The 16,983-nt window shown below is 44.3% G+C and overlaps 1 protein-coding gene across 1 annotated transcript in view; it reads right to left on the bottom strand.

Moving 5' to 3' along the window:
- Positions 1-687: 687 nt before the first annotated feature.
- LOC119376545 (uncharacterized) overlaps positions 688-16,983 on the bottom strand; it is a 29,918-nt gene continuing 13,622 nt past the window's right edge. Inside the window, exons 4-6 of the mRNA XM_037646337.2 lie at positions 11,418-11,580; positions 7,776-8,263; positions 688-1,011 (exon numbers count right to left, since the gene is read on the bottom strand). Coding sequence (XP_037502265.1) covers positions 693-1,011; positions 7,776-8,263; positions 11,418-11,580 — 970 coding nt within the window. The 3' untranslated portion in view covers positions 688-692. The remainder of the gene's footprint in view (positions 1,012-7,775; positions 8,264-11,417; positions 11,581-16,983) is intronic.

Raw genomic sequence — 16,983 nt, 5'->3', positions numbered from 1 at the left:
ATTCGGTTAATTCAGACATTTTTTCCGGTCCCTAGAAATCCGAATTAACGAGCTTTTACTGTATAACATATTTTACTGGCAATAGCTTGCATGCTACTATCACTTAAATTCTGCTACTATTTGAATTTGATGCTAATTACTGTTTGCTTTGACTTTGCTTGCAACCAAGAAAGCTGTATTCGCACAAGCCTGCCTAGGCTTAAAAATTCCACCACAAACTGCATTTCGGCACCAGTGGTTTAAAGCACTGCTGCACTAAGTTTGTTGGCCTATCAACAAACTCCTTTTATAAGTTACACAGGTGCTCACTACTATGACCTCAAATGAAAGAGCGAGAAGTGAATTTACATGTTGAGTTCTTTTCTGGCCACAAATTTGCCCCACTAGAAACTTACATCCTTCACTGACACTTCTCGGTTGTGTTCCTGCGTCCACCGTTACAATACGAGCATGTGGTTGATGAAAGCACATGAGAAGCCATTGCTGGTGTTCAGAGACAGTGTGCATGGTCAGCAATTATCACTCTTTTTACCTGTCATGTATTTGCATACAAGTGTCAGCTGCTCTGATATATGTTTCCTGTTAACATATTATTGTGCGCAGCTACCCCCCCTCCAACAAGTAATGGCCACAGGGTACATTGGGCACTTAAGTACAAATAAATAAATTCGAGTAGGTAGCCCAGCTCACACTTACATCTGTTCGTGATCAGTGCGCAATCGCTCTTGAACACGAGCCTGCATGAGTGAATGGATGCGGACCAGCTTGCCCGACAGGGATGCCAGTTCTGCCACAGCCCTTTCGTGCCCACCGACACCAGCACCACCTGCACCAGCTGGGGTCTTGCTGTCGGTGGCTGCCACTGTGCGGAAGGGTGGAACCGTGCCCACCGGTTTGCCCGAGATGGATGACTGGGCTGCGTCTTCGTCACTGGGGCCCTGACCTCCGAGCCCATTTTCCGAGGAACCGCTCACACCGCTAGGTAGGCTGGTAGCGAGGCACTGGTTTGGCCTGTGTGAATGCAACGGCCATAAGTGCAAGTGGGCTGCTAAATCTTGTGACAACATCAGTAGCTCAATCACAGCTCAGATTCATAAGGCTAGTGCCAAGCAAAACACAGGGAATGAAGGACCCGTGCATTGCACAGACAAGCAACCATATCAGTCGACTGGTTCTTGCCTCAAACTTTACACAACTATAAAGAGAAGCAAAGAGGAAGCAGGAAACATGTGATAGAACTGTTGCCACAGCTATGATATCTTTCTTCATGCATTCTAAGAATGGCATGCAAACACTGAGGTCTCCTTCAGGATTGCCAGGTTTGGCTACTTTGCACCATTTTGGTAACTTTTTTTAGGTTGGTGGTGGCAAAAAAGACATCTTGGCTACTTGGCTACTTTTGGCTACTTTCTCGTTCCCTCAATTTGAACCAAATAATCATATCTTGTGATGTCGCAGCCACTGGCATTCGAGTATGCGGGATCAAAACATGGCGGCATAGGAGTGCTTCCAGTTTGAAAAATTGAATTTGGTCCTTGCATTACACAAAATAAAATACTTTTGGATATGTGGTTGGCCCTTGGAGGAAAACTGTTGCATGGGTCCAGTGACCACGTATTGCTGAACACAACATTAAACTGTAATTGGAAGTGAACAGGACAACCAAAGCGATCTGAACCCAGGATGCTCTGCACTCATCAACATTAGAAATTGTCTGTGGTATTTCTTGGGATTAGGTACCAACTGTGACTCGGGAATATAAACTGCTCGGACTCCATCATCATGTGAGAAACGATTGTGAAAGAGACTGCAATTTATGCCTCAATCCCACTAACTGGTATTTTGAGCACACTCATGTTTACTGTCGCCATAAGGCTGGCACTTGTAGTAGACACTTTGAAAAGTCAAGCAAGACGTGGAGAGTTTCATTTTGCAACAGCGATAGAAGCTTCATAATCCTTCACGAAATGAGTGCTAAGTCAACAATTCATACTTCAATCTCAGCAATTATGATCTTGAAGGGTTCTTGCTGTACTTCCCTAGATTTCCATGAAAAGGTTCTTGCATGGAGTCATTTAAATAAAAAAGTTGCAGTTGTTTTTACACATGCGTGGTCACTTTTGGCTACTTTCACAGCCCTTAGGTCAAGTTAGCTACATTCTGGCTAGTTTATTTAATTTCTGGGCTATTTTCTGTTTTTTGACCTAGCAACCCTGGTCTCCTTTTTGTGCATAAGAAAGGCTTCAAATATATTCTGGGTGTTCTGCATTCAGTATTCCTCAGTGATGTGGCTTACACTTGCACATGCTACAGGGCATAGGCACCACAAGCTTGCTATAATATACTACAGATATACTAGTTTTTACCCTACTGCAGCTGAATGAGTAGCAAATAAGTCCCAATGGAAACTTTGCAATTGCTTGCTGAACATGTATACGCGATGAAGGTTGGACAAGAAAATAATGCCAGAAGGATGGGCCACATTAGACACCAGATATCTGCTGCGAACACATCAATGCACTACTGATGTAGACCCTGCTATTCTGTATTCCACAGAAATGCATCACACTCAAGCTGTCATAGCCTTGTTTCCCCACCACTGTCGAGTGATCAAAGGGTGATCCTCACGCTGCACAATGCAGTTTTTTTGTCCTGGCTACTGTGCAACTGCGAGAGAAATAAGGTTTACCTTCATTTTTATTCATAGGGCAACTCTAGCTCATGCTAATGGAGATACCCACAAAACACTAAAATGAAACATGATGAGTTTTGATGAAGTATTCGTTCAAATTTAGAATTTATTTCAATTTATCGCACCAGGGTTCATTACAAAATTGAAAATGAAAGCCAACATCAATTCCTAAAGTCTGGTGCTGAAATCACAGCGCCGGTACACTGACATCAAGGACTTCAAACCATCCTTCTTGTATTTGCATGATTGTTACTCCAGTAACAATGAACGAAAAGTTGCTAAAATGGAGTCCATTTTTAGCCAAGAAAATGGAAATCCTGAGGAAAGATGGTGTGGGAAGAGAGAGGCCTGTCTGCAGGAGCAGCAAATTAGCTAAGAGGTGAAACAGAGCTTGCTTGGCTGCCTCAATCAAATCACTGCCAAGGGATTGATGCCAATCTGTCCTGTGCCATGTGTGTTGGCTTGTGGAGATGGCAAATCATGCAGGATGCTCTCCGCAGATGTTCGCCGCTTCAAGGCCATTCAGTGGTGATCCAATGGCAGGTGTTGTCTGCTTTGGGATGACTAAGTAGTAGCTCGTTTGAAGAATGGCACAGCGGGTATTTAAGGGCATTATTCGGTAATAACTGTCGCTGAACTGAGCATCACTTCTGTTGTTTGATATTACCTGATATCTGAAAAAGCACACAATATATGTGATATATATTTTTCTTGGTCACATTCACAGGCATTCATGAAAATGATGGCAGCACACTGGATGCAACATCTCTTGTGCTCTCTCATGAAGCCTCCTCGCCCAGCCACAACTCTCGTACTACTTGCGCATGAGCATATTTCTCTCCTCAAATACAAGGGTTGTACCAAAAGTAAGGTCTCCCATATTTTTTACAAATAGAAGACATTGTGTATTGTCATTAATTTATACATTGTTGAAAAGCTTACACTTTTGTCTATTTTTCAACATAGTCTCCATTTTTTTCGGCACACTTTTGAAGACGGTGCCCAACTTTTGTATTGCTAAGTTGAAGAAGTCTCCCGCCAACCCGTCGAGGAAGCGTGTGACCTCTGCTTGCACTTCATCGTCGCTCTTGAAGCGTTTGCCACCTAAGCGTTCCTTTACCTTGGGGAAGGGGTTATGATCGCTGGGGGCTAAGTCAGGGATGTACGGGGGATGGGGCATAACAGTCCACCCAAATTTCTTCAAAAGCTCCCGTGTTTGACGAGCGACGTGGGGTCAAGCGTTGTCATGAAGAAGCGCTACTCCCTCCGTCGGCAGTCCTCTCCGGCGATTCTGGATTGCTCGCCGAAGTTTGGTCAATGTTTCACTGACGAGATTGTTGTTTTGTTTTGGTGATGTAATGAAACACCCACATTTCACCTCCCCTGTGACTATAGAGTCCAACAACTTCTCCTTGTTGCCTCCCCCTTCACATTGTTGAAGAAACTTGCGAGCAGAGTCAAGGCGTTGCTCCTTGTGTCCATCAGTCAGCATCCGGGGAACCCAGCGAGCACACACCTTGCGAAAACTCAACGTTTCTGTTAAAGTTCTTTCACTTGTGCCATGGGAAGCTTCAGGAATTCATTCAACAAGTTCAGGGACAGTGACCCTCCGATCTTTGAGCAGCTCACTGTTGATCTTCTGGGCAACTGCAACCAAAACCGGCGGTCTTCCACTTCGTTCTCCATCCTGAACTTCCGTGCGACCCTCAGCAAAAGCTCTGCACCATTTGCGGACGTGCTAAAGAGACATGCACTCTTCACCATAAACTTCAGTCAGTTGCCCATGAATCTCCACGGGCGGTAACTTCCTTGCATGGAGAAATCACATTATTGCTCGAACCTCGCACTTGGCAGGAGCGGCGATCAACACTTCCATCTCTGACGGCTGCCAAGCGAACACTGAGCGACGTAGCGAATTGCGGACGGGCAGTCTCAAGAGAGGGGGAACTGCGCACGGCACTGTTGTCAGATTTAGCCTAGCGCCTTCCCGCAAGGTTGTAGCTCAGTGGGAACCTTACTTTTGGTACAACCTTCGTAGTTTTTCACTGTGCTTTGCTCGATCGCATTCTCCAGCTTCCCAAGCCTTCGATCATAGTAACAGTGGCTTTTGGCAGTGCAGAAGCATTTCCCTCTTTAGTGTTTCACTTAATAAAATATTAATCTGTTGGCCTTCACTTTAATATCTGAGCTGTTGAAACCAACTCAATGCCAACAAGCCACTCTGACCACAAGATTAAGCAGAGTCTGAGCAGTCAGACCTAGGTATAATTAAGTTCAATGTTATGAAAGTGCCTCCATAATCAAGAATACTGGATTTACTCGAATTTAGGTAGAGAGATGCTTTCCTTTCAAATACCGTTGTACCAAACTCTAGGGTCTGCTTAGATTTGAGGATTTGAGAACACACACCACAGTTTATGATCTAAACTGAGAAAAATATGACACACTGCTGACACTGCCTAGAAGAGACAGTATCAAGGCAGCTGGTGGCTGCGCCAGTAGTCAACCAAGAGCACAGGTGTCTGCTATCATTCAACCAGCCTAATGACCATAGAGATGTATTCACTGATCGCTCAGGTCATTGTCTCGTCGTATGCCTGCCAGTTCAAAATGCACCTCGAAACGCAAGGTGTGGCCAATGCCATGCTTCACAACAATATACAGGGTGTTTTTTTTATACAATACAGATTTTTTATAAATATCCTATGACAGTAAGCCTCTTGCTGTATTTGCACATGAACTCTATGTCGAGGCGGAAAAACTTTGCCACAGTTAAAATGACACTGTTGCCACTAATTAACAAAAACTTGTTAATTAACTTTTTAAAGGAGCACTGACACCAAAATCTTGCATCTTGTTTTTTCTGTTGCGATAAGTAGTTAACGACCCACTTATCACGGCTGGAAAGCTCGTTTGCTCGAGTGCGCAACCGTTAATTATTAGGAGACGGTTTTATAGCGCCCAGTCGCAGTTTTGGTTTCAGAAAGCGCCGAGGGAGGCAGGACCCAGAGTGGTGGCTATGTAAACATAGCTGGCTACGTGAGCACACAAAACCGCGTGCATGTGAGCACCGCGTCGACAACTCTTTTCAACGAAGGCTTCCTGGGTGCTGCTACAACGCCCTCTGAGGCGTTGTAACTATGCGTGACCCCCCCCCCCCCACCCAAGATGCACTGCCGAGGCGAGGACATCAGCCTTTGTACTCCCGTGCAAGTCTCCCCTTCTTTCCGTTGAAAAGATCTGCTAGGAGACAGTGGGAGAGAGCGCCCGCAACAATCGTGGCAGCCAACACAAACTCGTGATGCAGGTGGCGGTTGGTTGTTTACAAGGACACCAAAGGCGCGTTTCGCGTGGAGTGGCGCGACGCGCACTTTAAATGCGATTTTAAATATGTTCTAGGCTATATTATCCATTGATATTTCGTAGATGATGCGTGTGTGTCCACACAAATCCATCGCATGGGTTATCTCGCCTTCAAAATTTTGTGTCAGTGCTCCTTTAATTATTGACTTGATGGCAGGTGTTTATGTTAGAAAGTTGTAGTGTGTGTCAATTTATGGCACACCCATTTTTTAGAAATCACAATAGTTGCACGTAGTTCGAGATATTCATCATCAAATTTCAAGGGCGAAATCGAAACCGATCGCGCCCGGCGCACACAAAATGCGGCGGAACACCGGGACGACACGTGACAGGCAAGTGATGAAATTTGGATGAAGGCGCACAGAAGCAGAATCTGGGCAGAAAAATTGGCCAGTGTTCTGAAATACACAAGTAGACAACTTAATGTTTGTGTACAATGGGTAGTGCTTATGTGTTTCTTTCTTAAACTATAAAGAGGTGCGAATAATGATTTCGCTTGTCTGCAAGAAGAAGCGCTGAAATGGCAGCCCCTGAGTTTTATGCTTACCAGACAAAGAAAAGGTTGATATCGTGGTTTTCTTGTGCAGAGTTCGAAAGAAATGGATAAGCACCAAACACTACGCACGAAAATAAGGTGATTCACGGGCACAAGTGAGATAACTTGCAGCTTTTCATGAAAACATACGGCTGCGGTGCACCTTCATTCAAATTTCGTCGCTCCCTTGTGACTAGTAGCTCCGGTTTGATGTAGCAGAACAGTTGCACTTCATGAGTGCCTTGCGCGATCAGTTTCGATTTCGCCCTTGACATTCGATGAAGAATATCTTGAACCTAATGCAACTTTTGTGATTTGTAAAAAATAGGCATGCCATAGATTGATATGCATTACAACTTTCTAATATAAACACCTGCCCTCAAGTAAATAATTAAAAAGTTAATTAACGAGTCTGTTAATTAGTGGTAATAGTGTCACTATAACTGCGGGAAAGTATTTCTGCCTCGACGTGGAGTGCGTGTGCGAAAACGACAAGAGCTTTACTGTCATAGGATTGTTATAAAAATCTGTATTGTCTATAAAAAAACACCCTGTATATTTTGCATTTTCAGTTACAGATGCCCGCCAGCCAATAATAATAATAATAATAATAATAATAATAATAATAATAATAATAATAATAATATCTTGGGTTTAACGTCCCAATTATGTCAGATTATGTTAGATTTCCAGATATTAAGTTCCAATGGCACATCGTTAATATGAGACATGCTGTAGTGGGGTGACTACGCATTGATTTAGATAACCCAAGTTTCTTTGGTGTCCACTTGAATCTAAGCACTTGAATATTTCTTCATTTCATTGCCGTTGAAATGCAACTTCCATGGCCAGGAGTTGAACCCACATTCTTGAGCACAGCAGCACAACACCTTAGAAATTATTCTACCATGAAGGGACCAGATCCCAGAAGGCAACAGGCTCGCGAATATAATGTTGATAAGAGGCATTGGAGGCCTGTGTATCAATGCACTATATCACATACCCAAAACTGCAGAGAGCCGGATCCTACATTTCGCATGTTCTTTTGTATCAGGGCCAGATTCGATTTAAATTTGCAGCACACAGCACTGTTAAGAACAAGGTATGAAACAAAAGCATCCTACGAATGCGTCATCATCTAAAGAACTCTTGTTCATGCCTCCCTGAGTAGCTGTGTATTCGTACCTGAACATCACTGCGCCATCGTCTACACGAAATCCATTGGTGTGGGACACAGCGGGACTCCTTGCAGACTGAAGACCCGCCTCTTCGTCTATGGAGCCCGCAGGTGGCACCTGGCCCCCGAGTCTACCTTCCCCACTCACACCATTGCAATCCACCAGGGTGCGCTCCACAACACACAAGTTTCTTCGCTCGGCCAATTTGTCGTGCACTTCACTCTCGCCATTGATGGGCAAGTCTTCACTCCGTGCCAAGAGTTGGGAGCCTGCGGCAGCCTGCAGGATCGCATGCACGAGAGAACTGTGCTCGGCAGAGGTGCTCGGTGGAAGCTCGTCGACGGGCGTGCCATAACTCGAGTCTGGCTCGGAGTCTCCGTTAGCAAAGGAGACATCCAGCGGTGCCAGTCTGTCCTTGCTTGGTGGTGGCACTGCTGGTGCAGGTGGGTGCTCGTCTCCAGAACCTTCCAGGTCGTCCATGATTTCATCCAACACCTGCATCGTAGAAGTAATAAGAGATGGAAGTGGCACTGCAAAGTGCTCAATAATCTCAAAGTCACTAGCTTAAATATTTCTGCAATCCCTTGATGCAACCTGGACAATGATGAATCTAGAATAGGAAGAGGTTTTTTATTACTTGCAAAGATGGAAACTATTTCCCTTTTTGGAAACACTTTATTTTCAATCGAAGTGCTGTTAGGCAGATATTTTCAGTAGAACTGTGCGAATAGCAAAATTTTGGGTGCGAAGCGAATTCAAATATTGAAGTGTCAGTGCAAATCGAATCAAATATTTCTCTAATATTTCTCGGATATTTCTAGAACATTTTTCGCATACTTCGAAGCGAAAATGCAGAAAAAAAAGTTAGAGAGGATTCCTAAGCATATTCTTATGAGATAGCAAAATGAAGGTGTTTCTTTTCGCTAGGTTGATGAAGCACTGGCGGGGTGGTGTTTCATAGTTGTCTTATCAGGAATGAGGCAATGTAGAGGCCGAATTGTATTTATGTACATGATTTGGTGCAACCAAAGTGTTGCCGACAACACTTTACACGTGATAGGCAAAGATGCCATTTCCTCAGCCTCTCCTCCTCTTTCAACTTCTGTGGAAGCCCAACTAATGTGGCGGTCAAGGGTGTGCTCCCTTCAAGTCCGGAGTTCAAAATCTGCCTCGTAGACGTCGATATATAAGAACATCTGAAATTTTGGATGGTAAAAAGCTTTGGCTTCTGATTTTTCGGACTTCCTGCCCAAATTTCAGGTCCAAAAGCATTAATTGAGCCCCCACCTCTGCCACATCTTTCATCTCCATGTTGGAACCGGCGTTTTCTTGAGTTAATACATTTGCGACCGCAGCAGAGCTTGAAAGGCAGCTTTGCCGCAATACCAGGGTGTGATGAGGTGAAGCATATTGAAAATCTGAAGGGGTCACTTTCAATCGGACGTTGACTGCATTGGGAAGTTCGAATAGTTCGAATAGTAAAATTCCAGTGCGAATCGAATCAAATAGCAAACAGTATTAGAAAAATATTCGAAATTTCGAATATTCGCACACCCCTAATTTTCAGAAAGAAAAGCTATTATTCAACATAATGTGACCTGTAGGCAGGTTTATGCAATGCAGAGACTGGAGTTAACCCTTTGAGGGTTTTCGTTGTACATGTACGCATAGCCTGTACGTTTAAAATGCACGCCTTTTTTGATCATTTCTCTTGCTTGGTCTGTGCTGCCACGCTTCCGGAATATGTGGAATTTTTCTCAAGTGCTGATGTCTCTCCGTTGGTGTCGCTTTCTTGCTTTGCAAAGCGGGGCGCCCGTGGTGCGGCTGGTTTAAAACACGCATTTTTCTATAATTTCTCTTGCTTGAAATGTGCTGCCACGTGTCAGGAATACATGGAATTTTTTTCATGCACCGATGTCTCTCCGTTGGCTTTTTTTTTTTCTTTTTCCTTCCAGAAGCGGCTCGGTGGCCTTCACTTGTGCATCAGAACACGTGCACGCGGTGCAGCTGGTTTCGGTGTTGTCTTTCGGGTGGTTATCGCTTCTCGCGCCCGCAAAGTTCATGACTGTCTGGTTTCTAATTTCTCAAAGGGTGACCGCTTGTGACTCTCGTTCATTGCTCCCCGGAGCGCGATTACATCTGTTTCCATGTGGCGCTAAATTACACACACGGCGCCGCCGTGGTTGCGTTTCCTGTTTTGGGCAGCACAAACATTTTTTACCGGAGAAGTACTCTGGTGCACTTATTTTTGTATGTCTGTGAGCTATGTTTAATACAATACATCATTTTTATTTATAAAGGATCGTGTAAGTGCTATTTTTATGATTTTGCTTGATGTTACTACGAATAAACCATGCATATGTAACAACAAAAATGATTGTTTTGTCACTTTACGGTCACGCAAAAAAATTTTGACGATATTTTTATTATATTTGCCTGAAGGATTTATTTCAGCAATGAAAAAATTACACGTTTTGGACTGCATTTCGCAAAAAAATTCGAGCCTCAAAGGGTTAAGACATGTTAACAGGTGCCTGCTGGCAATGCGCACTAAAGGGTTGTGCACAGTAACCATCAAGTGCAAATTTGCATCTCGTGACATGCATCGGTGCTACCAACAATATGGTAAGTGCACTGCAAAGTAAATGTCGCCTAATGAACCTACTGCAAGGCCCTTTCTTTCTTTACACCAAAGTGCAGAAAAACTTCCAGCACTCTCGCATGACCAACTGATAGCATGCAGTGGCAATGGCAAGCAGCATTTCAAAATCATTAAAGGTCCCAAACACACAGCGAGTGGACACACGTATAAGCTATTGGCCTTCCTCGAGACGTGCGTGCACGCCTGTACTTAGTGAAAACAGCACAATTTCACTGAAACGCAGTGCCACTACTTGTGTGCAACAGATTGTCCCTGGCTAATTGCGTGCAATACATAACCTACTCAGCTCATGCAGTAACTGCCGGGATGCTTGTTGTATTGTATGTGGCGCACTTGCTGCCTGTGGTAGTGTTCTTTGTACCCGCTTCAATCTTGACTGTACACAAGTGCAGTGAGTATTTAACGGGGCAATGACGAGCTTCTTCCCTAGCAATGCACGAGCAATCCTACGCAAGGAGGCGGCAATGAACAGCAGGCAACAGGTGTAGGTTGTTGCATATTAAAAACATGCAGTACACTCACAACAGCACTATGCTTGCAGCACCATACGTGGGAAATTGCTGAGGTAGCATCAGTGCAGGGAGGCTTCTCCGCACTCACGCCATTCCTGATCGTGCACGAATGTGGCAAACTCTGTCACAGCAAGCTGCTTTCATTCAAGCAGCTCATTCAAGCATTCAAGCTGTGAATGAGCAAGGCAAGGTGACGTGCACTTTAAAGCAACGTCAGAAAGGAGGCGATTGCAAGTGGTGCAGTGCATTTAGGTTGTCGTCCGTACAAGGAATATTAGATAAAAATGAAGGTTCTTTAGAGCCCTATGCAACAATGAGGTCTTGAAGATATTTTGTGTGAGCAGAGGCCCCGATTTGCTTTGCTATGTAGAGCCGTCACACTTTTATTACGCCGGGGCTACACTGCACAGGCCCTTGACAGGCCTTGCATTTGAGTCGATGCCTGGGTAGCTCAAATGGAGGATGTCCAACACACCTCCGAGTCAAGCTGCAAGTGTGAAGCAGCGAAGAGCACACTGGTCTTGAGGAAGGCTTGGAGCTTGGCCGACAGCTGGGCCAGTGCCTGGCTGCTGCTGGCCGTGGCTTCGGCAATGGGCCGCTGACACTCCAGCTGCGATTCAAGCTGGGACAGCCGCACACTGCAAAATATAGCAGGCAGTTTCATGTTAATGCTGCGGGAAGGGGTTTAGCTACTTAAACAGAAAAAGAAGGCCGCATTTCCACTACTTCAATTTCATGCTGAGAGCCCAGTGCCTGTGGCATCAAAGCTTCAGTATAATTTCTCCTGTGTTGGTCGACTTGGCACGATACTTTACACTTTCTAAATTTATTTTTGGCTCCTTTAAATTATGATGTCATCCATATTTAGCCATAAGTGATGAAGCTCTGTGTAGATGCTATCAAAATTATTTATGTGGCACACTGGCACGGGAACTTCTCAAGGCAGTCTTCTGTGTCTTTTCTGGTGGTCTTCACTCACTGCAAGAGCTTCTACACTGGTACGTAAGATCTTATTCTCCTTTATTAATTCAAAATGCAAGAGCAGACAGTACGGCGTGAAACTGCAACTCATTCGGACATATTTGGCTGGGCACTGATCAATTTAGATGATCCTCGAATAACAACAAAAGAGCAAAAATTGAAAAAAAGATGAGGAGTCCTAACTGCTACAGTCACTCACAGGAATTGTAGAGGGATGCCTTATTTAAGTATTCATCACCATGCATGACATGTTGGCTGTGTGCCTTCAGAACTGCATGATCACCATCCATCGTCACATAACTAGCTATTATTTCATCGGCAGTAGTTAAGTTTCAATTCGGTGCAAGGCATGTGCACAAGCATGGTGGCAGCCACCATGGATGAGAAACCTGACTCAGAGAAATGCAGCGCGACATAGAAGACAGGAAACACAGACACATCTGTGTCTGTGAACTTCGCCTAAGTCGCACCGAATTTCTCCGAGTATGAATCAACTTGCTCGAGTCAAGGTATTATCTACACCTCAACAATGCCTGTGCACTGGTGTAAACTCCATCGCCCACATTGCAATGGTCAACCAGTTCAGTGATGGCAAAATAGCCAAGATTTCTGTGCAATAACTAAAAACACATATTGTGACGGGCGAAATAAGACAGACAGCCAGGAGTTTACGTCTTCCCCAGAACCAGACCAGCAACAACAATGTTCCCTTCTTCCTGCACTCGCGCGTACGTGCCACAGCGGATGGCTCATACATGATGGCATGTGGCATTATTGTACTCGGATTAAGAATAGCTGTGCTGCAAGTCACTGCTACAAATTCAAATTAACCATGTGTATCATATTTACTTGGATCTAACGTGCATGTTTTTTCTGATAAAGCGAGCCTAAAAATTGCCGGTGCATGCCATTACAATCGAGTAGGGATGGACGAATAGTGAATTTGAGGTTCGAAGCGAATCCGAAGCGAATAGTGATTTGGTCGAATAATTTCGAATCGAATAGTTTTGAACAGTATTTACCGCATATTATTAACAAAAATGAATACTTTTGTCATGACCCTTGCACAATATTTTTAAGGATTGAAACTAGGTATGAGTGAATGTCACTTTTTTGGTTTTGAAATGAAGTGGAAGCAGCCTTGAATAGTATCAAGATTTGAATAGCAGTAGGGTGCTTGTTATAAGTGGACGTTACAATTTAAAAATTACTATACTTAGCGCATATAAGCCCATATAACACGCTTTTAAACTTAAAAAAAAAAAATATATGCACATTTAACCTTGAAGTGTGGCTTCGCGGCAGTGCAGATATCTCCTGGATGGGTCGTTTCACAGCACAGCAACCAGATGCTGCAGTGAAACCACCTTTACAGGGGGTTATGTGTGGTCAAATGTATAATTTCGAATACTTCGAAATTTCGAATAATCTAAATTTGTATCGAAGCGAATTCGAATACTGTAATATTCGTTCGAATATTCGAAACAGCCGAATATTCGCCCATCCCTACAATCGAGTACAAAACCGTCTTCACGGCATTGGCAACAGCCGACCATCAGAAGGGCAGATGCAGGGTCATTGCCACCACAAGATGACCGTGCAAGTGTTGACGAAGAACATTTTGATGCGTGTTCGCGTAGGTTGATTCTGTGCTCAAGTGTGACCTGTGCGTGTCTTATCTGTTCCTAATACAGTGGGAATGGTGATGCGTCACTTTCTTCATGAAAGTGCACGTCAAAGGAAAGTCACCTTGATTGCTGAAGATGGCTGCCAGACAGCCTGTGTCGTGTCTGTTTTGCATGCGTGAGACCTGTGTCCATAAGTTGTGCAAACAAGGGGAGATCTTTAGCTGCATGTCAGTCAGAAAAAGTTTCTACGGGCAAATAACCAGCGCTTGAAGAAAAGCCTGCACACTTTCTCAACGGGGGAGGCAGTTTTCAGACATAAAAGTGTTTTATTGTTTAAGCTGGGCTGATGAAAACTTCAGTGATCGTGTATTTTCATGTACTGATATGAAATATGAACTCAGTTTTTATGTAGACTATGCCATTAATTTTAAAATGAACTAATAATGAAAACATTATTTGATTATATACACTCAAACCTCATTATAACAGTCGCATGTGCCATGAAAATAACTTCGTTATATCCGAAAATTCGTTATAAACGTTTACTTGTAACACTGTAGCTATGAGAAGACTATTCTTCATTTACTTCGTTATAACCGATAATTCGTTATATCCGTGTTCGTTATAACGAGGTTTGAGTGTATTAAACTGGCAGCACAGACCTTAGTGAATTAAATCACATGCCACGTGACGCCCTATGGCAAAAAGAGTGTTCCACACTCGCCACTTGGCCTACGAGCGGCGCTGGCTAACACTGCCTGGGAATTACATTCACAGAAATAGCCAACGAAGCGGTTGGGGAAAAGTCTTCCAACATAGCTCAATTGGTAGAGCATCGGATGTGTATTTCGAAGGTTGTGGGTTCAGATCCCACTGATGGAAAGGGTGATTTTTTTATCATCTCCGATTCCTTTCCATCTACATCACTATTAGTACAGTACAGTTAAAAGACAACAATTGCCTTCCTTTCCACTTTCCCAGGCCTCATTGTCTGTTTGACTCATTTGTTTGTGTCAAACATACAAACGAGCCCTTGGAAAAAATTCCCCTTCTTTCATTCGCTCATACCACAGGTAACAAAAGATAAGCTTTCATCACTTTTGTCGACACTCATTGCAGGTGCTCAATTTTACATACACCTGTTATGTTTTCATGTGTTTGGTGTGAGCGACACGAGATGGAGCACTGAAAGGATCTTTTAAATGTAATAGTGGCTAAACGCAGTTGGCAAGCGCAGAAGTGTTCATGACACTAAATGCTCAAGAAGAAAGGTATCTCAGGCATAATTAGAGACGTGAGTTGGGCTAGTTGGTGCGTATTAACTGCAGACATGACTGAATAGTGCAAAAAACCACAGACAAGGTAGAGACGACAGACAGGATGGAGCGCGGGTCCTCCTTGTGCTCCGTCCTGTCTGTCGTCACTACCTTGTCTGTGGTTTTATTACGCTATTCAGTCATGTCTGCAGTTATCCCAGGCAATTCAGTATGTAACATTTATATCGGTGCATTACAAGAAATCGTTGAATAAACATGAATTCGGTGTTCCAGCTCATATTGCACATGATAGTGTGTCTTGACAGTATCGGCACGCAATAGCATGCGTGCTTCACAACTGCTACATCTGATCATGGCTAGACAGGAGAGGCGTGCAGGTGTTCCTTTCTACGGCCTTCGCTAGAACTTCGAAGACAAGAGACCGAAGAAAGTACACGACACAGTGACTGTGTCGTGTATTTTTTTCTGTCTCTCGTCCTGTTTGCGCTGGCTGTCATGACTGATGCCACTGCTCACCACACAGGGCACAGCGACCCTGCTGTTAAAGGGGCTTTTGCTGGCTGCTGCCGTTCTGACTTTTCTTCTGTGTTGTGTGTTGCTTGCAAAGTGCACAGTTCACACAGTGGGAGCCGCTAGCCAGATACGTTGTGATACTTGCTGGTTGCTTTTATGTCCTATGGGACATGCTTTACAGTGCGAAGCACTCAATGGCTCGTTGCGGACTGGGCAGCACTGTTGTACTATGCACTGTAAATCACAGTGACTTGTGAAATTTCCTCCCTTCAGCTTGCGAGTAATGCAGAACTGGTCACCAAGTGACTGAAAAACACTCCTAAACAAAATCTCAACAAGTCTTTTTTTAAACTGCATATATTCAAGAGGAGGCAGCCTACCATGCTGCATGCAGTCTTTTCTCCGATTGTGCAGCACCATCCCTTAATTGTTTTTAATGCCAGCACTGCGCAAGCAAAACTTACAGCATTTCTGTTTCAGAGCTACGACAATTTAAGCTCAGCGTTTGGTTCATTACCGTGCAGACACTGCACTTCACTTGGAAATTTCTTTGCTGACTTAGACCCATTTGGAGGCATGACGATCACTATGCAGTGGTCGTGCAGGAATAAGGGCCAGAAAGCCTTACGGCATGCAGTTATGCGAGCATATTTGGTTGAGAGGGGTGCGAACACATGCTCGCGTTGACACTGCTTGGACAGCAGTGGAGAGCGCAGCAGCAGGATCACAGCAACACCCTGGTGGTGCGGCGGGAGGTTGCAACAGCCGCACTGCGAAGGCCATTAGAAGGAACGATCGCAAGCCTCTCCAGTTAGGCCATGATCCGATACACATCTGTCCGGTAATACCTAGACCGACTGTGTTTCGTGACTAGACATACACGCAAATCTGTTCGGATATTCCTCTCTGCCTTCCGATAAATTATCTCCCTCTCTCTCTGTTCGGATATTGTAGTACAGTAGAACCTCGTTAATATGTACCTGCCAGGAGCACAGCAAAACTATGCAATAAACGGCAGTACAGAATAACCGCCCAGTGCAATTTGCATCTCCTGACGCGCGCCGCTGCCACCAACAAAGAAATGCGACGCCACAGCAAATATTGCCTAACACACCCGCTACAACGCCTTTTCTTTCTTTTTGGCAGATTGCAGAAAAGATTCTGGCTCTTGAGCATGCCTGTCTAATAGCGCGCAGTGGCGACACAAATACTGTATTTACTCGAATCTAGGCTGGCCCCGATTCTAAGCCGAACCCCGAAATTCGCAAGGCCAGAAAAAAAAAAAACTTAATCATTGTACTCGAATCTATACTCAAATCTAAGCCGACCCCCCACTTTCGCACATCGTTTTTTTCGAGAAAAAAAAAAAAAAAAATCGGCCTAGATTCGAATAAATACGGTAAGCATTTCGAAACTATTGCAGGGTCTGAGAAACACAGTGACTGACAGTGCATACGGAAGCACGTGTCGATATACTTTGTGAAAATAGACACCGTTTCATTGAAACACGATACTGCCACATGGGACCGATCGGCCCTGACCAGTTGCGTGCAGCGCATTTCCTACTCTGCTCACGCCATCACGGCCGTCACTGCCGGGCTGCTTGCTGTACTGTGCACAAGCGATTGCTGTGGGAGTGCTC

This window comes from Rhipicephalus sanguineus, unplaced genomic scaffold (genome assembly GCF_013339695.2).
Source record: "Rhipicephalus sanguineus isolate Rsan-2018 unplaced genomic scaffold, BIME_Rsan_1.4 Seq1364, whole genome shotgun sequence".
NCBI lineage: Eukaryota > Metazoa > Arthropoda > Arachnida > Ixodida > Ixodidae > Rhipicephalus > Rhipicephalus sanguineus.
Note: the sequence above shows the minus strand (reverse complement) of the source record. Positions and strands in the feature narration are given on the sequence as shown.